Raw genomic sequence first — 27,397 nt, 5'->3', positions numbered from 1 at the left:
TAAACCACGTGATCAGTCATTAACTGCGATGACTGATTGGTTTGCTTTATCTTCTGCAGGTACCTGACCTTGGTGGAATCTCTTCCCACCTATGGAGTTCATTACTATGAAGTAAAGGTAAAAAAATATTTTTACTTTGTCCTGTTAAGTCAAGGTGGATATAAATGTTTCAGGAGCCAAGGAACTCGTCCGTTTGTTTAGTTTTTTCGGACCCTTTAGGTTTATTTGGAGCTTGTGGATAATTTGGGCCGCTTCTCTAAAACGTTTTACGATTGTATTTTCTCATTCACTTTAATCACTTTTATAAAAAATCTTACCATCTGTCCTGTGATTTCCTGATTACTATGAGACTCCCTCTGTCTCTGGCCTAAACGTAGAGTTTATTGCAGAAATGCTGGCTTTACGACTGACCTTCCTCAGCTTCTGCCATAAAAGACGGCGAGCCACGGCGTCTTCCAGAGCCGTCCGAGCGGCACACTAACTCTTATTTATGGGGCTTCCCGACTGAATTGGAAAAATCCCAGTGGAGGTGTTTGCGCTGTGATAACGGCGAGAGGGAGGGGCCAGCTCCCCCCGGCTCTTGCAGCACGGCTCTCCACCTGACAGACGCTCTCTCTGACCAACAGGACAAGCAGGGCATCCCGTGGTGGCTAGGAATCAGCTACAAGGGCATCGGCCAGTACGACCTGCAGGACAGGCTGAAGCCCAGGAAGGTGCGTCCCGCTACTTTGCCTCTTAATTGTTTTGCATGGTAGTTAATGTGCCAGCGTGGTGTAACCAAGGCGACTAGAGCTGGGAGGTCGCGGCCCGGGAGAAGCTGCTGGTCTATGCTAGTGTGATGTTAGGCAGCGGCTGCTTTGTCTCTGAGGTACCGCAGGGGGCAACGGTTTACCTGCGCGCTGCGTTTCCAGGGTGAAACTCCGCCAAGGCTGCGATAATTATCCCCGTTATTAAACAGGGATGAAAGAGCCATCCAGCTTGAAAAACAGAGGTAGCAATTTCCTTAATTACAGTGTTCAGTTCTGCCATTTCTGCCTCTTCTGTTCTGGTTTTGGGCAGGAGAGCCAACACCCCCCCGTTACAGCACACTCATTGGCCCCTGGCTCTCTGCACACACAGCCTGCTATGTGGCAGCCTTGAATGCCGTAGAACGAAAGGGCTCGTCCCCTTCTTAAAGCCATGTACCACGTCCATTTCCCAGGCCTGCCTCCGCACGTTGTAATTACTTAGCGCCGCTGAGCACAGGGGGGTCGTCGGCCCCATGCCGTGTCTCGCAGGCCGCCTCTCAGGAGCCTGCCGCCCGCTTGCTTTCATGGCGCTCGCCCGTGTGTCCACCCCCCCTCTGTCGTCCGCTCCCAGCATGCCGAGCTCATTATGCAAAGCCGCCTGTCATTGTGTGAGTTTCTTGGAGAGAACAAACAATTGATCAGGCCATAAAACACAATTAGCTTAGTGGGGATCCTGAGAGAGTCAGCCAAAGGCTCTGCTGTTTCAGTTTACCCCACAGGGGAGTCCTTCAGAAACCTTCAAAGTGCCTGTTTCAAAGGCTTAGGTGGTTGTAGGGGAGGCCAGGAGAGGACCAGGTCGTTTGAAGATAATTACTGACAGTTTTAGCTTGGTGTAGAAGTTTCCCTGATATCCACTCTGTGTTTGAATGGATGTGCCAGCTGAGCCAGATAACAGCAGGGGGGGGTCTTATTTGTACAAGGGGAATGAACAACAGTGACACCATTGTTACAGGGTGTAGTTGGCGTGATGATCCTTGTTTCCTGGTTTTTATTATTGGTGCGAGGACACGCTTCGGTGTGCCTTTTTGGCACGCGCTGGCCTCCGGTCCTGTCCCGTCCGGGTGAACGGTGCCGGTCAGAGTCCTGATGGACCGTCCTACCAGTCTGCTCCCTGCCAGTACCGCGCCCTGTGGTGTCTCCCACGTCCGCGGCCCCCTATCAAGGCGTGTGGAGGTCCTACCGGCAAGAATAGAATGTCAGCAGGTATCCGCATTGCAGTAGGTGGGGGGGGGGGGGGTGGGGGGGGTTTATATCCAGTTGGGTGAGCAGCAGATAGTCTGTAAGCTGCAGCTGGGGGTGTTAAATTGCCCTTTTATTATTTAAAGGGGTCCTGGAATGAATGCGGCCACTCGTTTCACGCTGGTGCTTGACGCTGTCCTGTCTCACGGGGGCGCCACGTGTACAGCGGGGCAGGACAGACGTGCAGGTCTTCCCGAGGCGCCTCCCTGGCACAGCTGGGTGGCACGGGCGTGGCCGGGAGGGTTATGGAGGCGTTAACCGCAGCATGTAAACTTTGACACACATCTGCCGTCGGCAGGAGCGAGAGTAGCAGCGCCCGGTACCCCCAGGCCAGGCTGGGCTGGGCCGGGCCGGGGAGGGCTGGGCCTGGAAAGTGGTTCAGACTCCTGCAGAGCCAGATCTTCAACCGCCCTCAGCGGTCAGTGGTGGGTCAGATTACCCAGCGGCTTCTTTGTAACCATGTGTGAGGGACAGACTTCCCGACCGCAGCCTGGCCATTGGTTGTGCATTTTCCAGGGACGGCCACTAATATGGTTTGGTTTATTGTGAGCACTGCTGCCTGCGGACCCCTTGTAGGTGATGTGAGATGGACCCCAGGACGAGCATCGGGGGGTTGGTCACATCAGAGCCGATGGGAAGTGTACAGAGCCGCTGTTCCCAGTGCGGCTCTGTGTGACGTCCCCTCTCTGTCTGATTAGATATGGCACTGTGGCGATTAGCTCTCTGCTTCTATTTTCAGCTAGATGTGTGTGGAAGGAAACGCTGATTAACTCCTTCAAGTGTGGCTCTGTGAGTTGTTGGGTTTTACCCATGTCTCTGGCTCATAGGGCGCTTTTTCACCGCACCAGGTACCATACTTTTGGTACTTCGAGAAAGTACCAAAAGTAGGGTACTTCAAGGGACTGGTTTTCCACTGGCGAGACAGGGTGTTTTTTACTGAATTCCAAAAATAGCTGTAGAATATTATAGGAATGGACGATGTGTGATATTAACAAAAACATTGCATGTTATGCATGTCTAGAGCTGGGCGATACGGCAAAAAAAATTATCACAATATTTTTTCCTGTATTGACCGATATCGATAATTATCAATATTATAGTTTCACAATGCTGTTCCATGTAATAATGTAATAATCAAAATAATAATAAAAAATAACCCTATTTTGACAAATAGAATGAATACATTGAAATAAACAATATTAGTAAACATATTTATTTTCCAAGAAAATTTACTGTTTACATACAAAATTCCATTAAAATTATAAAAGGTTATTGATTTTCAAGTATTCAAAGAAACATAGCTCAAATGAACAAAACCATTTAATAACGTAATAATGTGCAAAACAGTATAATACTGCAAATATGTTAAAGGGCAAACATAAAATAAAGCAGGACAGAACTGACTGCAACAAGTGTCTCCCTCAATTCTTGGTCTCTTAAAAACTTTTTAAAATGAACCAAACAAAAAACACTTATTCAAAAAAATGCCAAATCATGGTTAGATTTTTTTGTCCGGCGCTGCAAAACATCACCACGCGTCACCGTGTCACATGGTACAAAATCCTTGCGAGAGCAAGACGACTTAAGACAGATCGTGCAGCACCTCTCAGCCGGCTGCACAAACTGGGACCGCCTCCGTGACGACACAACTTTGCCCTTATTGGCTGAAGAGTTTAGTTACACGCATGACGTTTGTATCCTGGGAAGTTCCAATGCATTATCTCCTGAATATCACGTAAAGCAGGGAGAACTGGCTTTCAGTTAATTTACCTGGTAAAATAAAGTTTAAATAAATTACATAAATGCTCTAATAGTACACGTAAGTTAGTGGTTTATTTATTGTTAGTTACTGTAATGTTGCGCTGCTTTATTTGTTTAATCGTCCAATCTGTGAAGGCGGCATTCAAGTTAGAATTGCATTGTACTCTGTACATGACAATAAAAACTTTGAAACTTTGAAATACATGTATTTGATCTTTTTCCCGGCAGCTATCTTTTTACACAGGGCCACTATACACAATAGTTTTTCTTTCACTGTTAACAGTTTGGATCAGGTCGAGTTGGTTATTGTAAAAGAAGTAATGTGCATGCAGGTGATATTTGTATAGATTTATCTACACCCTTCTGGCAGTGCTGCCATTGCAGTGAGGTCTCGCAGACTACGAGGAGTAGAAGTTGTTCGACTTGGCTGCAGTCAGTTTATACTCCACCCCTGCAGCCGCCAGCAGATCTCGCTCCACGTCACGTCAGCTGCAGACAGACCTAAGCCCAAGTTGAACGCACCCATTGCTTCTTTAAGGGAGGATGGGCAAAATTACAACGTCGTCGGTGATTGGCTGTTGTGTTGGCGTTCGGTAAGCCTCTGCTCGATAGGCGATAGGCCATCGAGTTGTCTGTCTCAGCGCATTCTCTAAAACTGAGCAAACTTGGTTGATCGAGTTTTAGAGTCTGTGTGTATCATCGTGATCATCCTCATTTTTTATCGATTTATGGACTCCTTTTTGCTTTATAAATACCCCAATATTTTTTACAATAAAATTACATTGCTAGAACAACACACTATATGCCTGCTGTCCAAGTATATTTAACAAAATACTTTTTATATTTCTTGTCATGCCATCCTGATTTTTTTTGTATCTGTTCTTCCGACTAGATCGCAGTTTATTATTTTTTTTACATCGTTGATCATTGTTCACAACTGTTTTCCGGGTGCCATTTCTATTGTTTCAGAGGCAGTGTATTTCCATATCCAATTGCCAATGAACACGTTTGCAAGTCCCACCCCAAAGAAGTACCCCAGCTCATTTGGCACTTTCAGTACTGGAACTTTTGGTACTAGTACTCAACCGGAAGTCAGTGGAAAAGCAAAAGTATTTGATAGAGTGGAAAAGTGCCCATAGTAACGGTGCCACATTGGATGCGGAATTTGCTGGTGGCTTCATATCTCACTGGTAACCCACCTGTGGGTTAGGCTTAGGGTTAGGCTTAGGGTTAGGGTTATGGCTAAGCCTCTGTTAGGTATGGTTCTCATTCTTATGACACCATGGACATGATATCAGGTGGTAAATGGCCTGAGTGTTCAGTGTGAATTTTTTCTCTCTGGTATTTTTGGAAATGTACATAGCGGATGTGGAGCGGGCTCTCCTAAGACAACAGCTGTGGTGTTTGTTCTTCTGACTGCCAAATGAAGGCCCCCTTGCCTGGCTGGCTGTGTTGTGTGTGTGGCTGACAGGGGATGTGCTGATGTCAGAGCAGACCTGGCTGGGTAGAAACTGCCAGAGGACTCGAGCAGAAATGCTGGATCGGGGATGAGGCACGTTGCAAGCTACTTATTTAACAAGAATTTCATTGTTGTTCGGAGTTAAAATGAGAGTTACAGCATAATGTTGCCTCTGAGGGGGTGGGTCATCCAGTGCACTGGGGGAGGGTCTCTGAGGTGGTCTGGGGTGGCGCCCTCCGATGGCCGCTTTCCGCCCACTGATCTCTCCCACTCCGGGCTGGACCGACCTGCGTGATCCTCATATTTTAATGCATTACACCAGATTAGCACTTACTCTCCCGCTCAGACAGACTGAAAGGGTTGAGAAAAAACACGATTCTCGTCTTTTTAAATCAGCCTGCGACAGGAAGATGTGTGGTGTTTATATAAACACAGGCTGGTATTGAAGGGGGAGTGGCTTTCAGGGGGACCCTCTTCCACACATAAGAATTTAGGGGAATCGCTCATATTAACGACTGCCTGTCAGCACGGTGGGGAGGGGGGTGGACTTCATGCTGGAGCTCTGGGGGGGCGGGGGGCATGACTTGTGTTCGCAGCCAAGCAAGCAGTGTTACCTTACACTGGCCAGTCAATGATTAGACGCTAGTTGTAGATTCCTGGGATGTTTGCCATGTGAGGCATGTTGGGGAGGGTGAGATGAAACCGAGAGTGAGAACTAGTAGAGCGTTTGTGAAATACTTTGGACGCGGAAATAAACTCCGGAATTAAGACGAAAGCTGCGTTAGCAGCAGAAGGAAGGTGGCGTATTCACATAACCGGTCCGTCAGGTCCATCGGCGAGGGCACTAGGGCACGGCCTCAGGCGAGAGCCCGGAGCATGGCGGGCAGGAGGAGGGAGGCGGTGCCAGGACAACGAAGGTGGGAGAGAATGTGTGACCTCAGAAGGGACGGCCCATGGGTGGAGCCTGCACCGCTGAAACTCTTGCAACACCTTTGGGCTTTTAGAGACCAGACAAGAGCGAGTATTGTTCAAGGAAGCGCTAGGGTTGTGGGAAACTTGCCGGTGAATGCTGAGCAGCCGGGCTTGCTTGGGCGGGCAGATAGCGACACTGGCAAGAGCTCCGCGTTCTCCTCAGTATCTTTTACGAAGGCGTACGATCCGGGGTGCGTATACTGGTCTTTCCTAGGTCGGTGTTGAGAACTTCAGAAAAGCTGGGTGTAATTAAAGTAAAATGTGTTGATAGACTGCTTGTTCTCTAAACTGAATGTGTTGAGGTTTCAGTGCTGAGCGTGACGCTTGTGGACTCAAGTGTGTTTGGGAACATCTCCGGATGTTGACTCAACATATGACAGTTTATTTGTATGTGTCCCTGTGCTGACTGTGAGGGGTTGGTCTGGCTTGTCACTGAGATGGTCTCGTTTGCTGGCTGGGTGTTTCAATCCCCATGGCGCGTGTTAGCTTCTGGCCCAGTGCCACGCTCTCTTTTTTTGGCAGGTCACTTTTCGGGATAAACGAGAGTGGTTTGGCCCTGAGACTTGTAACCCTTGCAGTTCTGATAACTCCTGTCTAGCCAAAGCAGAATGGCCTGGCGTCTTCTTCATATACTCTGCTGCTGTCCTAGCACTGTTATTTGCAAGCGTTTTGTTAAGTAGTACGTTTAAAAGTGTGAAGCCTCGTCTCTGGGAAATACAACCAGATAATTGAAGCATAGCTCCCTCCATGGGCTGGACTTTGTGGAGGTATTGAGTTGCTCCTCGTGGTACTAAGGCAAAGCAGACTGCGTAAAGGGACTGACAGTTTACAGCTGTCATTTATACGTTTTCTATAAATATAATCTACATGTGTGCTGTATAAGAGCCGATATGTGCCATAGGTGATAACATCTGCTGTGCGTTCGTGCTCTTTGATCCTGGCACTCTGACTATACCAGCACCAAGGAGTGTTTTATGCTTTCCTTAGTTGTTCCAGTGGAAACAGCTGGAGAACCTCTATTTTCGGGAGAAAAAGTTTGCTGTGGAGGTGCATGATCCCCACAGGTAAGAGGCGGTGTGGGATGATGCTCTGTTCATGTGCTGTCAGACCTCTTCAGAGTCATACTTGGCTAATTATTAAGTCGGTCTTTCTTGTATTCATCATGCTTAAGAACATAAATTAACAATTAGCTTTCAGCTAAATGAAATGTATTTATACTTGTCTTTCTTTTGGTCACTTTTCAGTTATAAAACTTTTTGTTAGTCTTTATAATTACACTATACAATTTATAAATAATGCATGTGCAGCTGTATAAGGTAGACTTCTCTCTAAGCCTAACCCTAACCCCTCTCTGAATGGCTCCATCTGCTGGTAGGAGGACTGTGACTCGACGCACCTTTGGGCAGGCTGGCCTGGTCATCCACACGTGGTATGCCAGCCACTCTCTTATCAAGAGCATTTGGGTGATGGCCATCAGTCAGCACCAGTTCTATCTGGACCGCAAGCAAAGCAAGGTGGGTCCAGCTTGTCCTTACTGCCCACCACACTGAATCCGTGTCTCCCTGAGCAGGTTTCACCATGGCTCTGCTCTTGCTGAGAAGGTTGGCTTCCTGAAGTGGATTATGGGTAAACAGGCATTGGTCAGGAAGAGCCAGTTATGGCCCGTAATGAGTCCTTGACAGGCTTCTGGAAGGAGTGAGGGTCTGCGTAGGAAGATGTGCCCTGCTCTCCCAGGAATAACACAGTGTGGGGCGGACAGTTTTTAAGCAGCGTGAGCCACGGGGGGGGGAGGGGGTAGTAGTCCTGTTGAAATTTTGGTCTGATCACGCCTGCTTGCTGTCCAGGTGAAAATCAGCACGGCGAGGAGCTTGGGCGACATCGCCATGGACCTGACGGAGTCGGGGGTGCCAAGGGGCAGCAAGCTGGGCATCACCGAGGGCAAGGACCGCCTCATCATGGCCAGCAACGGCAGCCTGGTCTCAGCAGGTACACAGCGGGGGCCCATGCCTGCGGCCCACCTCTTGGAGCGCGGACCCCCCCCCTCATCAGTTTCTGCGTCCTGTAGGCTCCATGGATTCTGAGGTGAATGAAGAGCAGAAGAAGGAGAAGATCTCAGAGCTGAGGAGGAAGGAGAGGGAGCTGCAGGGTATCCTGGACAAAAAGATGGAGGAACTGAAGAAGATATGCCTGAGAGAAGCTGTGAGTAGCGCCAGGCTTTCTGTATAACCGGGGGGGTGGGGGGGGGGGGGGGGGGGGGGGGGGGGGAGGGTGAGGGTGTTCAGGTTCCCTAGGTTAGGGCTTGTAAACAGTGATGTGTGCATTAAAACACAAGCTGCCCTCAGCCCTTTCGTATCTGTGGTCCTCAGTTTTCTGCAGTAACCGAAACAGCACAGGCAGGAATCACCAGCTGGTAGGACAGTGTTAGGAAACTGGGAACGCGCATGAAGACAGCCTGTTGATGGGGTCTGCAGTAAAAAACCTGCTTTGGTGGCTTTTCCCTGTCACTGAAAGCCACCTGCTGACTTCCTCCTGCTTCCTCAGGAGCTGACAGGCAAGTTGCCCGAAGAGTACCCACTCTCCTCTGGTGAGAAGACTCCGCAGGTGCGAAAGCGCATCGGCACCACCTTCAAGCTGGACGACATTCTCAATGACCAGGTCAGCACTGTGGGCTGCTCGCTGCATGTGCAGGGTTCCAGGAGGCTGTGCTAGGTGTGTCCGCATCTTAGTGGACCAGACTGCCCATTTCCGTGCCTCCCCAGGATCCCTACCTGAAGAACCTGGAAGGCAGGTTTGCCCTGCAGCAGAAGATTGTGGAAGCGGCCAAGAAACTGGCTACAGAGACGGAGCCCTGCAAGACGGTGAAGAGGAAGAGGAAAAAGAACCTGCTGGATGCCATGAGGAAGCTGCAGGAGATTGAGAATGAGATCAACGAGCATCGGATCAAGATGGGCAAGAAGCCGACACAGCGGGTCTCGCTGCTAATTGCAGGTGTGGCCATGGGGCCCGGGGACGATGGCAAGGGGTTGCACACATTTCACTGTTCCGAGAGTGAGCTGAATCGTCTTCACATGTCCTCTCTCTCTCTTCCGTGCTCAGATGAGACACTCACGGCCGAACTGACCTCGCTGGACAGCCTGACGCTGGAGGACGGTGAGAGGGGCTTCCCTTATGACACGCATGTGGCAGCCCATGCCTTTTTGGCCCCTGAGGGTGGTCCCTGACACTTCGCCATCCTGTTCCTCCAGGTGAGCCGGCCGGGACCCGGCGGCAGCGGTCTCGCTCGGTTCAGTACTCCCCGCAGCTGTCCAACGGGCCCAGTAGCGAGTACCAGCAGGACCGACGAGCCTCGGCCAATGAGCAGCACCATGACGTGGGCCTGGACAGGTAGGTCTGACCGTGGTCTGCGAGGAGGGCGGCTGGGGACACTTGTCAGGGAGCAATCCAAGGGCTGAAAGTCACCTGTTGAGATGCGACGCGATGGTGTTTGACTTTCTGGGTGGCCCCCCCGTGTGGCAGGCTGACTTATGCCGACGTGCCGGAGCCGTATTACAGCCACAGGGATGCCCTGTCCACACACAGCAGCCCCTGCAAGCCTTCATCCCGGCAGCCACGTGATTCTTGCAGCATGCCCCCGACACCCGTCATGCCTCGCAACGCTTTCAGCAGCATCCAGCTCAGGTACTCCCACCCCCCACGGCTCATGCTCTGCCCCGGCCGTGCCCCAGACAAGCACATAACCCCCCCCACCGCCCCGCAGGTCCGATGACGGCCCGCAGCCTTTCCGGCACCGCAGTGGCAGCCTGGAGTCTCAGTCCCAGCACACCAGTGACGTGGACCCGTACCAGCCTGGCTTCACACTGGCTCCCAGTCGCCGTAGCAACAGCACGGAGATCCTGGACGACGGCTCATCCTACACCAGCCAGTCGAGCCTGGAGTACAGCGCCCCCAGTGGTGGGGCCGGCTCTCGGCCCCGAGACCGCTGGCGCCACCGGAAGGGTAACGTGTACGCCAGCGCAGGCAGCATGCCTAACCTGGCACAAAGCGACTCGCGCTGCTACGGCTACATGACACCGGCGTGCCACACGCCGACCACCTACTACGTGACGGGATTCCCGCGCTATGCGGAGCCGGAGCCCTACGCCAACGGCGGCTACGTCTACGAGGCCGAGACTGAGGGCCACTACAACGTCAACCCGTCTTACCCGGCAGCCATCTACCACGGGCATGACCGCTACGGCCGCTACGGCGGCGATGAGGCTGACGGGCCGCCACAAAACCTCTATGCCACACTGAGGCCCCCCCGCAGCCGGCCCGCGGCCCCACCCCCGGCACTGCGGCCCGAGCTTATGGCCAGGAACATCCAGAGGGCCCTGGTGGAGGAACACCTGCGAGGCTGGTACAACCGCAGCCTGGGCAGCAAGCAGGTGGCACACACCTACGAGCGCGGCTCCCAGCAGAGCCTGTCCCCACAGGCCGTGCCCACCCCCTTCGGCCACGCCAACCGGACTCTGTCCAACTCCTCAGGTAGCTGGGCTGGAATTCAAACCTGATGCTAAGTGATTTGACCCTACTACTGCCTGGTATGTAACTGCAGTTACCTATGTGTGGTGTCACAGTGTCCTCGGCGGTCAGCTCCAGGACCTGGCGGGGGCACCAGGCTATGGGTCTGCCGGACTACGAGGTGGGGGTGGCTCAACAACAGCAGGCCTACCCTGGCTCCTACAGCTCCGTGCACGGCAGGTGAGCCCCCCCCCACCCCGCATCCTGATTCGCCCCATGTGCTCCTCTGCTGTCTGTCTCTTTATTGCAGGGTGTTTTCAGGGTGGTGCAGAAGTGAACATGTGCTGGGCCGGCCCGTATGGGCCCGCTCGCCCCCCCGCCCCGACATGCTTGTCCTTTCTCACATGATGGCCGCTCTCTTGTAGATTCAGCTCCTGCCGCAGCCCTGAGTGCCAGCGGCGGGGTCCCTTTGTCCCCGATAGCCCTTCTTCCTCTGCCTCCTCTTCCTCCTCCTCCTCCATGCTGTCCTCCCTCCCGCCCTCCTCTCCCTCCAGCACCGGCCACAGGCTCGACAGGCGTAATAAGCATGCCTATGCTAAGTTTAGCCCACGCTAGTAAGTACCCGGCTCCGGGCGCGTAGACCCTCCTGCCCACCGCCTCCCGCTGCCCCCCGTCCTCCTCGTCCTCCTCGTCCTCCTCGTCCTCCTCTTTGCTGCACTGTGGTTTGCTCGTCTGCCTGCTTGCAGTGCTATTGGCCCGTATGCAGACCTCTATGTGCTGCTTATTAGTTGTATTTGTATTTGCTCAGCCCTACCCGCATGGACGGTTTGGATGGTCTCTCCACTTTACAGTCAGTGTTGTCTGTCAGTCTGCCGACCCAGGCGGACCTCCAAAGCTCACGCTTGTCTTCTGTGTCCCACCCCACCCCTCGCATGCTCTCTGTTCTGGGCGTCTCCAACCCTCGAACCTCAGATCTCCCGCAACAGGCGATTTAGAAGGTTCATCATCTTGTATGACATGCGTGAGGATGTCCCACAAGTGCCTCCAGACTCTGGAGTGGTCTGCTGTGTGTCGAAGGGCAGTCCTTGTGACTGCGCGTGCCCTGTGATTGGCTGCTGCATCGGGCCCCTGTCTGTGATTGGCTGCTGCTGGTTTTTGCTTTCACAGTGAGAAGGAACATTTTAACCCCATGTCAGGAAACGGCTCTAATGGGATCCATACAGACTGCCCTCTCGGACAGGACGTCAACTTCAGTTTTGCAGCCGACGATGTGGGGTTAAATTGTTGAATGTTTAGCCATCTTCTGTTGATCTGTGCGTGTATTTTTCCAGAATCATTGATATGCTCCACATGCTCACTGCCTTCCCATCTGCCTTTGCAGGTCGTATGTAGACATGAACCAAATTGAGCCGCCAGTCGGCAGCCACCTCAGCAGCACTTTGGACTCGGATGCCCAGATGTTATACTGGCATGAGGACTCCAAGCCTGGAACGATAGTGTAGGGAGCCGGCGCTCTCCGAGGGCCGTTTCTATCCTCACATGTGCCTCCATGACAGGGGCTGGGATTTCTCAAGAAGCAGAGAGCCAAAGCCGACAGGACCCAGAACCACAGGGCAACACGGGAATCACAGAGCTGTGGTCTGTGCTGTCCTCTGGAAGCTGTGGTCTGTGCTGTCTTCTGGGAGCTGTGTACAGACAAACGGACAAATAAGGATGTTTTGTACAAGTTTATGTAAAACAATGTTGCTTACATTATGGAATGAAGGTGGAGCGGGATGTGGGGATTTGACCAGTAAGGACCGGATAGTAGCCATGACCATTTCCGCACCAGTTTCACGGCTTGTAGAGCCGTCAGTATCCGTCATGGAGCCATTGGATGGCATTATCTCTTCAATGAATGTTCAGACTTGCACATTTGCGGAAACTGGGAAAATCATTGCAGCCTGAATGGTGTCCAGCAGCGAGCAGCCCGGTTCCTGCTCCCCATTGTGTGTATAGCGGTAGACGGCACTGTTACGAATGGCACATGGCTGGCCGTCACACTGGCTCTCTGTGCCATCTTCTTGCCACTGATCCCGGGCCCCTTTCTGCGTCTTCTGCATTTCCGGGCCTGGCATTATCTGCATTCCGGCCAAGCAACACACGCCTTCAGGGCTGGACCAGGTGTTTGTCGGTTCTAGACTCTGATCATGGATTGAGTCCCTTTTGCTTCTTCTGAAGACATTCCAGCCTCTATAGCTTTCCTTGGATTCATTAGGTATATAAGAGATCATCGACAAGAACAGCCATTGCATCCCATGCTGGACTCCATGGACCGGTGCTCCTTTCTTTGAAGAATTTCCATGTAAATATTAACACTGTATATAGGATGTTTTTAATTTTTTTATTGTTTAGTTGTTTGTGAACTTTGTGTTTTAAAGCATGTAATATATAGTCAACTATCCCAATTTGGTAAGCTGGTTCTTAGAATTTGTATTAAAAGTCAGTCGAATTGAAGAAGTTTTAAGTCCTTTTGTCTCTGTGCTTGTCCAACGCTGACTAAGTGTAATCTACATCATGACACATCGCTCTCTTATAGCCTGAATTTGGTGTTTAGGTTTGGCCAGCTTGCATTGAGGGTGAATCTTTCGTAATGCCTGGCTTGTGCGGTGAGAAAGATGGCGATCGAGCTCTGCCTTCACGAGATGTGTGCTTACCTGAAATTAAATGGCAGGTGACCATGATTAAGCTGGACATGGCAGGCCTGGTCATTCTGGCACTGAACGGACAAAGTGGAACGTAAAGCCGGCTTCATTTAATAAAACGGGGGAACTGCACTGCGCTGGGCTGATTCTTATAATATGATTCCCTGTAAAGAATGGAGAAGTAATGAGTTCCAGAGAATCGTGCACGACATCCACCTTTTATGGGAGTCAACTTTAGTTAACATGCTACAAGCAAAACGTACCTGTATGCTTCAGGTGTGTGTGTTCTGTGATTTCTCCCGTTCCCACTGTGGCCTGCTTGACAGGTTTTCTTTCCAACGAAGAACCGAACAGACCAGTTTTTGGCCGGTCTGGCCTACTGCCAGCCCAGCCTGAGACCATTGTCCCACTTCCTGGCCTCTCCACCACACAAGGGCTCTCTGAGACCTCGCCCCCCCCCCCCCCCGTGCCTTCCTGGTGCTTCTACATTCCTTTACGCTTCTCTCCTTCACAGCACCCTTAATTTAACAGCTTCCGTCTTGTTTAGGGATACTGTAGCTTGTACCAGGACTTTTCCCTCTAAATGTGGGAACCAGCGAATCTCCCCGTCTGTCCGGAGGCAATGGGCTCAGCTGTTTCTGTCCTTCCAGAGCCTCCGCAGCCTCACCCATCTGAGCTAAGGGCTTGCTCTGCCCCCTCTGAGGCACGTGTCCAAATCCGGCTTTCCTTCCACTCCATAAACCTTGTTCACTTGCGTCATCCGTCTTCCCAGTGACTCTCCAGTCCTGTGAGGGGCAAGTAAAAGGGGTCTTGAGGACTGGGTGCCCGTGGGTCACTCTGGCCTGATGTTGGCAAAAGGCCTGTCAGGGATGGATGTGCCCCAAAAGGCCTGCCTATCTGGACAAATTCTCTGCAGAGCTGCTGTCTGCAAAGGCACAGGCCTGTTAAGATGACCCATGCAGCAGCTATACTGCGGAGGGAGGTGAAGGGGTATCACTGTGAGGCTGGCTGCAGAGAGAGAGTGTCCTCTGTCTCACTCTGATAAGGTGTAGCCTTTTTGGGAGGGGGCGGGGATTGCGGGGTGGAAGGAAGAAGGACAGCAGTGGGGGCGGCATGACTCATATCTCCTTGTGTTGTGACGAATAGGCCTGCAGATGAAAGCAACTTCTAAATGGCACTGTCAGTCAAGAAAGCATCCGACCCAGTGGGCACGCTCTAAGTGAACGTATCCAAAAGGGGCGAGCTCTTTATTTTATTTACAGTGATTTATTGTGTAGTTGTGCCCAAGAAAACCTTCAAATTTATTGGATTGCATTAGAAGTGTCAGAGATGACTTTTGTCAAAGGGGTCTCATGAAGCTTTTAAGACGTGGTTGTTCTGTGTGTGGTTAAACGACTTACAATATTAACAGTGATTTATGTCTGTCCTTTACCGGCATGTGGGTGCCACAGACCTGAAGCGACTCGGATTACGTTATGGTGGGGATCGTGATGGATCTTCCATGACGTGGCGTAATTGCCCACGCTGTATTTTAATCCACTGCGGCTTATTGATTAGTGTCAGTGAAAGTGATTGAGTGTAAAGAGAATATCACCTCAGAGACACTTCCAAGAACAAAGCATCTCTGGGGCTCAATAAACATTAAAACTGCTTGGCAGCTAACATAGTGCTGAATATTGTGGACCGTTAACCCTTGAGCTGAATTATATTTAAACAAACAGTAAGAGGTGTCACTAGTACAATTAATGGGTACAATTAATATTTTTGTACCTTCAGTTGCATAGTTGCTTTAATTCTGTGGATTAGGAGTATAGTGCATCAAGGCTCCCTCCTGAAACCCAGTAACATTCTTCTTTGCCATTATGGCCCATGCTACCCATAATGGTAGTCCTCCATCAAATAAGCATGACTCTCTGGAAACTGAAACAGAAGTTGTTCATTGCTTAAATTCCTCAAGCATGACAAAAGGCACCATTAACCCTTTGTTTATTAGCATGACCGTAGCATTTCTTTCACCTGAAACATAAAAATATTTGTGCGTAATATCTATAAAACAAAAAAGGAGATGAAATACTGTATACCCAAAATAAGTTCTGTTTGGCTATAGTCTATCTGCCAATAGAGTGTGTCAAATAAGCCGGTGGTATTGCTGCTACTTGTAATCAGGCACAAATCATTCTGACAAATGTAATGGGATTACAGCGCTTTGGATGACAGCATGTGATGCCTGCTTTTCAGTACTATGTGGGTGTTTACTTACGGACACAATTTGGTTAGCGGATTAGTTATATGCTTAAAATATTAATGAGAGGCATATTGTGACACCTGAAAGTATAAATTCAAATCTTTTAACAAAAAAATAGTTCAATTAGATTTTTACTGTGTGTGTCCTTTTTGTGTGGGCAATCAAATTCTTCTTTAGTGGTGTGTCTCTGATCTAGATGTATAAGATGTATTGTGCTTTCTGACTCCTTAAACGTTTCCCTACAGAAAAAAATATATATTTTGAAGGATATTTAGGGCACTGGAAACTTGGTTACCCTCTAATGATTAGCAATTAGCAGTAGGCAAAAATTTCTCGGACCTAGCCTATTAAAAGCAGATGTGAGTTAAATGTAAAGAATAATCCCGTTATAGAACAAGGCACCACTGGGGTGAGATCAAGTGATCAAAGCCACTGATGAAGGAAGATGCGTCCGTGAGCGGGTGGGGATGGTGCGGATTCGCAGCAACCCACTGAGGTTTCCTGAGAAGAGCAGATGGAGAAAGCAGCTCCTCCACGGAGCACCAGAGCTCCTCACTCCTTCAGTTTGCTCTCCTCACTCCTTCAGTTTGCTCTCCTCACTCCTTCAGTTTGCTCTCCTCACGGACGAGGTTCATTCACTTCGCCCGTGTCCTGAGACGTCTGCCTACCCAGCATCTGTATACTAATGTCAGTCTTTTTTTTAGAATGTCCCTAGGAGGGGTGTGTATGACAACACAGGACACTGCATGGGGGGGGGGGTCGTCATAACCTGTGCTTGAGAAAAGCTTTTGTTAATACAACTTTGATAAGAACCCGACAGAAACTTCCAGGAACCATTTTAAACCCTGGTTCAATAAAATGAGAAGGAATAAGTCAAACAGCCCTGGGGTTTCAGAAGGTCCTAAGATCCTACTCCTACACGTCTTGATGACTATACTCTCAGCCAGAAGGGTGAGGCTCAGACCCCACCTTATTCTATTTTTTATTTTTTTTTAAACGCCCTCCCCTTCCTGTTGAGAGCACTCAGTGCTCATTCCTTAGTTAAACCGTAACACATGATAAGTGGGAAAACTGGTTTCTTTGTCTCGACATTCCTCTTCCTCACAGCTAACAGCCCGAAAGGAAAGGAAGCCCCGCAGTATTCTGCTGCTGTGGTAGCCTACAGGGGAGACTCCCACGCCACCCTGAAGAGCCTGCAAGGGTGCCCTCTTATGGTCAGGGCGTGCCTATGGAAAAAGCACAAAATCAATGTCAAAACTTACAGACAATGGGAAAGATTATCCCAAAGAAGAAGACCTTGTGTCCCCCAAAGAGAGAAATCAGGAAGTAGCTGGCAACCATTAGAGCAACGACAAACTGTAGGGTTGTTCTTCCTAAAATTCTTGATGGCTGCCTTGTTTTCGCTACCCCATATGGAGCCCAGTGTGACCAGGGTGAGCACCGTGCATCAGCACCATGTCAACAGGGTTCAGGAACCTGCAAAGGAATTGCGGGAATGTCATTGCAGAACATGGTGGAAGCATGCCAGGCTCTCCACTGTCCAGCAAGATGTGAACATGCTGGCCATGACGGAGAGGAAGCACGTTCACTCTCTCTGGAGCTGCCACCTTTCTGTCCCTGATGGTCATCTTTGCCATCTTTGTCGCGACGATGCTCCTCACCAGCTCCTTTCCTGTCTGCTGCTTTTCACATGATGACTGGTGCATGTGACTCCACAGGGCGGATGCATTCCTGGTAACGTGATGGTTTCGCGGACACTCCTGGAAGTGCTATGAGGAACCGTGCCCATCTCCGCAGAAAAACAAACAACGCTATCTCTAGAGTAATAATTTCCGCATTAAATGAACCCTGCTAGTTTTGCTGCAGCAGGCCATTCCTGAACCTTCCACTCCTGCTGGTTTGTAAGGGCGCCTGCTGTTCCTCCCGTGTCAGTTTCCTGGTGTGGCATCTGCCAGCAGCTGATGGCTTCGGATTATGCCCGCCGGCTTTGCTGCCCACATCGGGCGCGTGTCGCCACAGCCAGATCGCCACTGCTGCCTATATTTAGAGAGAGTGACTCCACGTTTCCAGTCAGGGAAAAAAAAATAACCGTTACCGCTGTGACTGACTCATTCGAAATACATTCAGCGTAAAAACTGTTTTAAACTGAAACGGTGTCGGTTTAATATTGCTAATCGTTTCAGTGTCTCACTCTGAATGAATCACTTTGAGTAAGGTGTGTAACTTCTAATGAATTCCAAAGTTCTGCCAGTGAGAACATAATGCATTACGTGTCTTTAAAGGAATTCAGTTAGAAATAATTTCTAATTTTTACTTTAAAACAAGTTAAGAAAAACTTTTGGAATGATGGAAGAAATATGAATGTGCTAAATGAGTCCCAGAGCAAGGTGCAAACCACACAGACCAGGAAAATTAAGTTCTTTTTTAAATCATGTTTTTTTTTTCCTTTTTACACTATTGGTGCTGTGCCCAGCCCGCATGGCTGTAAGCACATGTGGACCGAATGTATGCATCCTGAAGCGCTGCGGGGCTCGGTGATCGTCCCACAGCGGCGCCCGCTGCGGCTTCCTGCTCTGCTCCGTCGCTTTCTGCTGATAGAGGCCTATCAGCCCAACACAGAAGCACTATTATAATGATGAACGTTAATGTCGGTTCATGGGGCCCATCGGGCTAAGTCCGCTAAACTGAAAGCTGTGAATGTCGCATGACGAAAGGCGGGTAAACGCTTCTGCCGTAACGCAAGCAAAGAAATGCCAAGGGACACCTGGGAACCTTTCGGCTGTCAAGTTGAAGACTTAGTGCATTATTTATAATTAAAAATAAATTAATAAAAGTATACGCCTAACATTTTAAAAAATCTACTTACCCCACAACCAGAAACACAATACTGCCTATTACTAAGTAATTGGTTTGATAGTACAGCAGCGGGTTTCCCGTAGCACTCGAAGTCATCGCAGGGCCTGAGGGGTGAGATCTCCATCCCCGACGTCGGCGTGGTCCGTGACGCTCGCATGGTGTCAGAGCCCAGCCTCAGAAACCGCACAGGATGCATGTAAGGCGGCACTCGCTCAGGTGTACGTCGGTATCGGTCGTCCAACATATATGTGGAAAATGAGTGCAGACTGACTTAATCCAGGCCTGATGCAGCAGGGTACTCCTCCTCCTCTGTTTATGCAGGAAAAATAATATTTTTCAGGTAGGGGAGGGTCACACCCTCAGTCACGTTTTCTTACGTAAAAAAAAAACTCTTTTTTTTTTTTTTTTTGCACACCTTGACCTGCCCTTAAAGTGGCAGTAGAATAAAACATTACCCCCCCCAAAAGAAAAAGTGGCTGCCCTCATCCCAATGTTAAGCATTAGAGTGAGTGGTTAGGCCACGCTGCCTGACTTAAGCTGCTGACCAGCAAGTGCTGGTCCCAGTCGCGCTGGTGCTTGCTGGTGAGAAGGGTGAGCTGTGTGGTGAGGGGCCACAAGAATGTCACTCTGCGGGTGCAGATGAGTGGTCTGCGTTTTTGTTCCTCAGCAGCTGGCAGACCTCCCACCATGACCGTTGACTGAAGATTAGGCACTGGTGGCTAGGGCTAGGGCCTGTGGATGCACTGCAGCACTGCTCTCTTGAGGGACTCAGGGATTGGCAGCTGCTGTAGGGACTCCCCCAAAATAGGGACTCCTCCGGAATCGGGGACTCCCAGCGGTGGTACAGCAGCGCTGGTCCAGGGCGGAGAGATGACCCTCACTGCTGCCACTGTAGGACCATCTTGGGATGCAGTGCCGTGGTGTTCTCACAGCGAGTCCGAGGTCAGAGCAGCATCAATAAGCTGTCTCCGCTCCACCCATTGGCAGTGAGCGCATTTGCCCCCACATGGATGCCAGGACAGGGTGTCTGCATTGCTGTGAAGTTGACCCTCCCAGTGCTGGATCTCACACTGGAATAACCGGAGCTTCTCCAGCCAGCTGGCTCCCTGGAGTGTAAGAGCCATGCTAGTCAGGAGTGGTTGGTCCACATTTTCTCTCAGTCTGGCTCAGACAGCGGCTATATTATCCGACGACTCGCTCTCCTCCCAGGTGTGTTTGCAATACTACCGGCCTAATTATAGCAACAAGCCAGGCCTTCACTGCTTCCAACTTGTCTGGGTCTGTAGCGATGTCCCGTTTGCAGACCATGTGGCCCAGGAACTTCACTGACTGCTGGAGGAGGCTCCACATAGCTGGGTTCAGGTGCAGGCTGGTGTGGCAGATAGCAAAGAAGACTTAAGAGCATAAGAACATCAGAAATTTACAAATGAGAGGAGGCCATTTGGTACATCAAGCTCATTCGGGGGGAACTCAACTAATAGTTCAGAGTTGTTAAAATCCTATCTAGCTCTGATTTAAAGGAACCCAGGGTTTTAGCTTGTGCTACACTAGCAGGAAGACTATTCCATACTCTAACTACACGCTGTGTAAAGAATCCTTGGCAGTGACCCTTTTCACCAGCAGCAAGCAGCAAAATAAGATGGGAGGGAGATTATTGGTGCCGATTCAGTGTTGCACTAAGTTGGTATGGATGTAGCCTTTGTCTCAACAAAATCAAAGATGTCTTCAAACTCACACAGTAGATTTTACAATCGACATTGCTCTGGTTCACTTAGTCCTTTGCTGCTGCACTTCAGCAAAGCCTGCACTGACTCTGCACTGAATGAGATCACGGGGGAGTGGCGTTTCTCATGAAGGGCTGTGCATGTAGGTGAGACAGTGGATCAACAGATCAGAAGGGAGCGAAGCAGGTAGGGTTGCACAGGACATCGGTGAATGCTGGGTTCCCTGTCATTGATGCTAGGGGATGAAGTGAGGGAGAGTAGAACTGTGTTTAAGTTAATACTGTTTGTATGTTCTCCCCATTGCCTCCTGTATTTCAGCTGTGTTCTTGCGTTTTCTTGAAAAGACATTCACTTTATTTCCATTTGTGTCTCTAAATCTATGGAAGTGCATACCCTGTGGTAGACTGTCATCAGATGGATGGAGCTTACTAGGTTTAACTGAAAATAAATTATTGGTCATCGTTTCTAATATTCGGTGACATAGGATTCCAAAACCCAATCCCGAACAAATGCTTTTACTTCTCACTATTATTAAACTGATAAGCTGAATAAGCCTACCATTCCTCAGCATGATACGTAATGCAACCAAACTAGTTGCTATCTACCAAGAAAGCCCTCGTGCCACCGGAGACCCCCGCATTTACCTCTGATTGGACCAGTCGGTTCGCGCGAAGCATGTTGGGAAAGCGGCGGATCATGGAAATATGGCGGATGTAGAGGAGCCGTAAGTATTAGTTAGAACAGAAGCTTCAATAGACACTGACTGGACGACTTATGCTTATCAGTTTCGTTTGAAACTGAGCGTGTATGAACCTTCTTTTACTCTCTCTTTTTAGGGAGAAGAAAAGAAGGAGAATAGAAGAGCTGGCTCAGAAGTTAGTGCTGAAACGATAGAAACTGACAGCAGGTTTGAGGTTATGAAGATATGGCAGTGCTGCAGACATCTATCTGATAATGAATTGGCTAGTGAAGCACTCAGAACTAGCTAGCTAATGTCTGAAATCAAACAAAGGCTATCTAAATAGCTAAACCACGATATGTCACAATGGGCTGTATTGCTGAATTCACACGATACTTCTAATTGCAGCCAGCCGTCAGATTTAATAAGACTTATATACTTCTTGCTTAAAACGTAATGTACGGTGATCTCAGATTTGGACAGGCTGTCTGCCAACATAACTGTGTACCCTGTGTACTCTGGCACATAGAGGGTAAATATTGACTTTTATGTATTCGCCAGTATAACGATGCACGCGAGAGTCACACTTTGGATAGCTTGTGTATCTCGCCCATCAGATCTACTGTGCAATTGAATATAGAGACAAGCTTAATAATTGCTAATAGTAAAATAAAAATAAGCATTTCAAATGGTGTGTTGTGCATAATATAGTATCTGATTAATTTCAGAAATATAATCTTGTGAATATTTTGGACACAGCGGGGCAAATGTAGAGAACAGACTAACGTCCACTAACATGCTTAAGAAATGACAGACGCCCTGTGGTCACGACAGAATCACCATCCATGGGCAAAGCTGTTAATTCTTTATGCAGCTTCAATGCCTCCGTAGATGTGACAAAGTATAATGTACGGATACGTGGGCCGTTTACAATCTGTGCCTGATCCTTGCCTCCGTTCCGCGCAGAATGGCGCTAGACGACGCAAACTGGGACGGACGCTGGAATCACGTGAGCAAGTTCCTGGAGCGCGCGGGGCCCTTCACGCACCCCGACTTTGAACCGAGCACCGAGGTGAGGGGCGGATGCCGGCGGCAATGAATTAACTGCGCGAAATAAACCGAGCTGAGTCTGCCGCGTTTGAAAAGGAAAATATAAAATGAAAGTGGCTTAGGCATCATACATCATAATAGCCTCTATTGCTGCTGACAGAAGGTTAACCCGACTTGGCATTTTGTGAGGAAACAGCGCATTTGCTGTTTGCAGTGGTCCCCATTTTTTGACTTTCTCATATTTAATGCACATTTACAGCATGTTACTGGAAAATCATTCTTCAGTACTCCTGGCAGATTAAATCTACCTGCCCCTAATCTTTCTTTTTAACAGAACCTCTGTCATGCTATCTGTAGAATCTGAGACTCCAGGAACAATGTGACACTTAAACTGGATCAGCTGTGAATATATGTGAATGTTTTATTTTCAGTTGCTCCAGTTTTTATTGGAAACATGCAAGATTCTGGTCATCGGAGCTGGCGGCTTGGGATGTGAGCTCCTGAAAAACCTGGTATGGCCCCTCTGGCTTTGGGCCGTCTCATCTCGGATTGTGATTTACTGTTTGTCATTTAGCAGAGCTGTGTTAATGTTATTTGCATTCGATATTCACACACTTTTTTTTGTGCATATTTAACAGTGCGATGGACAGATATTATGTTAACACATTGAATGTTCACTGGAGGATTTATGATTACTGCTTGCTCTTGTCTTACGTCACTGTATTATGAATCGGGATGAGTCTCTGTTAGTAATCGCTCAGCTGCCGTGTAGAAATAGACGCATCTTACTTGTCTGTGCTCTAGGAAATCTGTGTTGGATGTTGGTAAAAGCTTGTCCCCCTGTCCTGTGTCACTAAGGCTCTGTCAGGTTTTCGAGACATTCACCTTGTGGATATGGACACCATTGACGTGTCCAACCTAAACAGGCAGTTTCTTTTCAGGTCAGTGTTCATAAAAACCATTTTCTTTTCTTTGTGTATTTAAATGTTTATATTTCATGTTTTAATGAAACACCTACTTCTGTAATTATCAGCTCTCTCTTATTTTCATGGGTTTCTTTTACAAGGCCTAAAGATGTGGGCCGCCCCAAGGCTGAGGTGGCAGCTGAATTCATCAACCGCAGAATCCCGGGATGTAACGTGATTGCGTATCCTGCAGCTGCGGGGACGGTCAGCCCCGCCTTCCCTGAAATGTAACAGTCATTACTGACTCACTTTAAGGATGGGAGGGAGATTCTTCAGTACAGGTCCTGCTTTTCCTTAACCCAGTCAGACATTTTAAGAAAATCCAAGACTTCGATGAGTCATTTTACCAACGTAAGTACAGCCTCTCGTTGGTTTTCTGAAACATGCTTCACCTTGGCAGATGACTCACACCATACTGGGATGCCCTGACAGGAAGACTCTTAATATCCTTATGAATTCGCTATATTTTTGGCCCCGTCGTGCTTTCAGTAAAGTTTTGTTGGTGAGGCCAGTTTTTATATAACAGCACTTGCTGTCTGTCCTGCAATATCATGTCTCATTTCATTATGAATCCATATGTGATGTTATGAAATGGAGGGGGCCTAATTTTCAGCACGGGAGGTTTACGCCCAAGACCAGCCCGTTCTGTCTTCGTTTTGGGGAAACATTGAAAAATCGTTTCAGAAACTTCCAGTGATTAGCCATTATAAGCGATTAACTGTGGCACGTTCCCGGATTTAACCAGAAGGCCCCAGTCACAACGCAGGCGGTGAAATGCTCACTTGGCTCTTTGCCATGTTTCAGAGTTCCATATCGTGGTGTGTGGCCTGGATTCTATCATCGCCCGCCGGTGGATGAATGGCATGCTGGTACGCCTCTTTATGGATCGCCGTGTGCAGACCTCTGTGGGCGTGCCTCTCAGTGCCGCTGACCTGCTGCTTTTCCACTTTCCTCCACCAGATGTCACTGCTGACTTTCGAGGAGGGCGTGCTGGATCCGTCCTCCGTTATCCCACTCATCGACGGGGGCACCGAGGGCTTCAAGGGCAACGCCCGGGTCATCCTGCCTGGCATGACTGCCTGTATTGAATGTACCCTGGAGCTCTACCCTCCGCAGGTGTGTTTCTGTCTATGAAATAACCATCTTAAGCACCTCAAGGATTAGGGTGCGATCGATCTGTGTCAGGCACGCCCATATAAAGAGAGGATTGTTGGTGGGGGGTCTGGAGCCTGTCCCAGGAGGCATTGGGCACGCTCTGGACAAGGATGCCTGTCCATCACATATTCTCACACAAAATCACACTGTATCCAGTATAGAGACAGTGATTCTCCTACACTACCTGTCTTTGCACTGCAGGAGTAAGTCAGATGCCTGGGAAAACCTGGGCAGTGCAGTTATATGAAACTTTCAGAAATAATATTTTTCCTCTTGGAGCTTGTTTCTCAGTACGGAGGTTATTGACTGTTTTAGGAGGCTGAAAGAGCATCATGTAATCAGGAGGAGTAGAAGTGAGCTGGCACTGGTGTGGTGAATGAGAAGCGTCACGTTGTGACCATGAGGTTGTGGGTTCAGGCCCCCTCAGAGAGCTCCTCTGTTGTTGCTTTGAGATGCTGTCGTTCCCAATTGGTGTGACTGTGTGTAGCTTAGTGGGTAAGAAGCACTGAGATTGTGAATGGGGCCCCAGTGCCGTTTGGTGACTGTCCCTAGAAGGGAGCCTTGGCTGGTGTGGATGTGCACGTTTACTTACACGTGTCCTTTTCACAGATCACCTACCCCATGTGCACCATCGCCTCCATGCCCCGGCTGCCTGAGCACTGCGTGGAGTACGTCCGTCTGCTGCAGTGGCCCAAGGAGAATCCCTTTGGCGGTGGGTTTTCGGACACCGCCGCCCCCCCGCCCCCGCTGTTATACCTTAGGTTTCACTATAGCGGGAGTTTCCGGTGAGTGACGGTCCTGCGTTGTCCCGCGTGGCATCCCTAACCTCCACTGGCCGTGTCTCCCCCAGACGGCGTGCCACTGGACGGGGACGACCCCAAACACATCCAGTGGGTGTTCCAGAGATCACGGGAGAGAGCGGGCGAGTTCAGCATCACCGGCGTGACCTACAGACTGACTCAGGGTGAGCCCAGGGCAAGGTGACCCGCGGGGCCGGAAATGTCTGTATTATTAAGTGCTTTTCACAGGGAAAAATTACAATTTTCAGTCTAATTAGATTTTGCAGTATTGGAGATTAGCTGAATGAATGTGTTTGTGAGTATTTAGGCGAGTTAAGGTGTCTCATTCTGGAACAGTCAGTAGACTGAGCTGTAATCTCTGTTTCCCAGGGGTTGTGAAAAGGATCATCCCCGCCGTCGCGTCCACAAACGCCGTCATTGCGGGTACGTCCTGTCCGTGTTTGGAGTTTGCCGTGTTGTCCTTTTACCTGCAGTGGCTGCGAGAGCCTGTCTGTAATCAGCAGCACAAGGCGGCAATGTCGCAACGACATTTTGATAACATGTTGGTGTTTTTTGTTTGTTTTAATCCCCCCCCCAGCTGCATGTGCCACTGAGGTCTTCAAGATTGCGTCGAGGTTGGTTCTGGCTCTGTTTCCCGACTATTCCTCGGTCTCATTCCCCAGCTGCTTATTTCCGCCTCTCTTGGCTTATCTTGCCTTCTTTTCCGCAGTGCCTACATTTCACTGAACAACTACCTGATGTTCAACGACGTCGACGGCCTGTACACCTACACGTTTGAGGCGGACAGGAAGGTGGGTTTGGAGCTCTGTGGCTTCAGATTAAATGCTACGGTGTCCGTGGATCCGAGTGGCATCAGCAGGTAACTGGTGGCCAGTCTCTCCTACTTATTGCTCGGCTGCCGTTTCACATGCCTGTCTCGTTAAAGTGGACGCCGGACTGGCAGGGCGAGGGCTCCTCCTGCCAGTGGGCGAGGGCTCCTCCTGCCAGTGGGCGAGGGCTCCTGCTGCCAGTGGGTGAGGGCTCCTGCTGCCAGTGGGCGAGGGCTCCTCCTGCCAGTGGGCGAGGGCTCCTCCTGCCAGTGGGCGAGGGCTGCTCCTGCCAGTGGGCGAGGGCTCCTCCTGCCAGTGGTCCTCACGTGTTAATGCTGTATCCTCGGCTTTTGATGGGCACCAGGAGAACTGCCCCGCCTGCAGCCAGGTGCCTCAGGAGCTGCAGTTCGCCCCCTCAGCCAAGCTGCAGGATGTGCTGAACTACCTGACCAAGAGCGCCACCCTGTGAGTGAAAGGGGTAGTGCAGGGAAAGCTTTGTCTCAGTAGATAGTGTTTCTGTACCTTGAAGACTGGTATGTAAAAATGAACCGTTTTATTGCAGACAGATGAAATCACCGGCCATCACAGCCACTTTGGAAGGGAAAAATAAGACATTATATTTACAGGTGATATTTCTTTCTATTCTTGTCTTGGTTTTTTTTTTCTCCAAAAATCTGATAGATCCATGTTTTCTTTGTAGACCATATCCTCTATAGAAGAGAGAACCCGGCCAAATCTTTGTAAAACATTGAAAGGTAATCCAAGTCCTTCACCAACTGTTGGTTTGGACTTTCCTCTGAACATGAAATATATGCATTTCTGTATTTTTCAAACCCTGGGCTTATTTGAAGAGCATATCTAATGGACGGCCGCTTTTGTTTGGCAGAGCTCGGCCTGACGGACGGACAGGAGCTGGCCGTGACGGATATCACCTCCCCGCAAACCTTGCTCTTCAAACTCAGCCTGAGCACGTAGGCCGTCGGGGCAGGACCGCCCGAGCAGCCTTGCTGTGCAGTACTTCTCAGCAGAAATGCAGTGCTTACTAAAGGCATTTGTGTCAGTATAGCCTCTGTTTCCTCACTGTGATGAAGTGGGGGTGTATTTTACAGATTATATTCAGTGTTCCTGAATGGTCTGTTTTTAAAAACCATTCCTCAAGTCAGTAAATGATTAGACATTTCGCATTCATGTGTTACTTCCTGGTAACCCTAAACTGTACACATTTCAGTTTTAGTCGTCATTTAACTGTCGTAAAGCTACATAACGTTGAACCACTGTCATGTGCAAAGCGTCATTCATTTGCGCAGTCTGCCTTTTTTAACTATAGACCTCCACTGGATAAGGATGAGAAGACCGACGGGTGGATGTCGCACATTTATTTTCCATCTCACTTTTACACGTTTAACTGTACCCCTTTGGGCCTGTTTTCAATAACAATCTACAATTAAAAAAAAAATCTGCACTCCCTGGCTTATTTCTGTCTGTGGGGAAGGTGTGGGATCTACACATGGTTCTTTAGTTACAGGGAATGAAGAACAATAGTTCTGATAGCTTGATATCAGTTGTCTCATACTGGATACCATTCAGTCTTTGCTTTTTCTAGGCCCTTCCCAATAGAGTTTCTCTTAAATGCCTAACATCACATTTCAGCACAACAAACGTGGAAAAACGCCTGTTTCCCTTCATGCTATTAATGGGTTGAGCAAGACCC

At 49.4% G+C, this 27,397-nt stretch overlaps 2 protein-coding genes across 10 annotated transcripts in view; both read left to right on the top strand.

Annotated features, from left to right (window-relative positions):
* The window catches only part of frmd4ba (FERM domain containing 4Ba), a 44,139-nt gene extending 30,921 nt beyond the window's left edge, over nt 1-13,218 (top strand). For 2 of the 3 annotated variants that reach the window (XM_023793987.2, XM_023793985.2), the window contains exons 10-24: nt 60-117; nt 627-713; nt 7,207-7,283; nt 7,595-7,733; nt 8,064-8,205; nt 8,285-8,418; nt 8,761-8,874; nt 8,979-9,207; nt 9,316-9,369; nt 9,465-9,603; nt 9,736-9,897; nt 9,977-10,743; nt 10,836-10,959; nt 11,145-11,333; nt 12,101-13,218. In XM_023793987.2, the coding sequence (XP_023649755.1) occupies nt 60-117; nt 627-713; nt 7,207-7,283; nt 7,595-7,733; nt 8,064-8,205; nt 8,285-8,418; nt 8,761-8,874; nt 8,979-9,207; nt 9,316-9,369; nt 9,465-9,603; nt 9,736-9,897; nt 9,977-10,743; nt 10,836-10,959; nt 11,145-11,333; nt 12,101 (2,416 nt within the window). In that variant the 3' untranslated portion in view covers nt 12,102-13,218. The remainder of the gene's footprint in view (nt 1-59; nt 118-626; nt 714-7,206; nt 7,284-7,594; nt 7,734-8,063; nt 8,206-8,284; nt 8,419-8,760; nt 8,875-8,978; nt 9,208-9,315; nt 9,370-9,464; nt 9,604-9,735; nt 9,898-9,976; nt 10,744-10,835; nt 10,960-11,144; nt 11,334-12,100) is intronic. The other variant, XM_023793986.2, reaches the window with a different exon arrangement.
* Nucleotides 13,219-20,810: 7,592 nt separating this feature from the next.
* Nucleotides 20,811-27,148, top strand: uba3 (ubiquitin-like modifier activating enzyme 3). Of its 7 annotated transcripts, none has more exons than XM_072714982.1 (19): nt 20,811-20,952; nt 21,065-21,103; nt 21,874-21,979; nt 22,389-22,469; nt 22,816-22,898; nt 23,024-23,104; nt 23,230-23,273; nt 23,727-23,791; nt 23,883-24,038; nt 24,687-24,789; nt 24,928-25,041; nt 25,247-25,300; nt 25,455-25,491; nt 25,587-25,668; nt 25,803-25,844; nt 26,006-26,151; nt 26,249-26,312; nt 26,387-26,441; nt 26,573-27,148. In XM_072714982.1, exons 1-19 carry the CDS (start codon nt 20,933-20,935, stop codon nt 26,659-26,661), a joined length of 1,461 nt encoding a protein of 486 aa, XP_072571083.1. In that variant the 5' UTR covers nt 20,811-20,932; the 3' UTR covers nt 26,662-27,148. The 7 variants fall into 7 exon arrangements, with proteins under 7 accessions (XP_072571083.1, XP_023649684.1, XP_072571085.1 ...); XM_072714984.1 differs by having other exon boundaries at nt 20,860-20,952; nt 21,065-21,135; XM_023793916.2 differs by lacking the exon at nt 25,803-25,844 and having other exon boundaries at nt 20,818-20,952; nt 26,051-26,151.
* The last annotated feature ends 249 nt before the right edge of the window (nt 27,149-27,397 follow it).

Source organism: Paramormyrops kingsleyae, chromosome 8, assembly GCF_048594095.1.
Source record: "Paramormyrops kingsleyae isolate MSU_618 chromosome 8, PKINGS_0.4, whole genome shotgun sequence".
Taxonomy (NCBI): Eukaryota; Metazoa; Chordata; class Actinopteri; order Osteoglossiformes; family Mormyridae; genus Paramormyrops; species Paramormyrops kingsleyae.
Note: the sequence above shows the minus strand (reverse complement) of the source record. Positions and strands in the feature narration are given on the sequence as shown.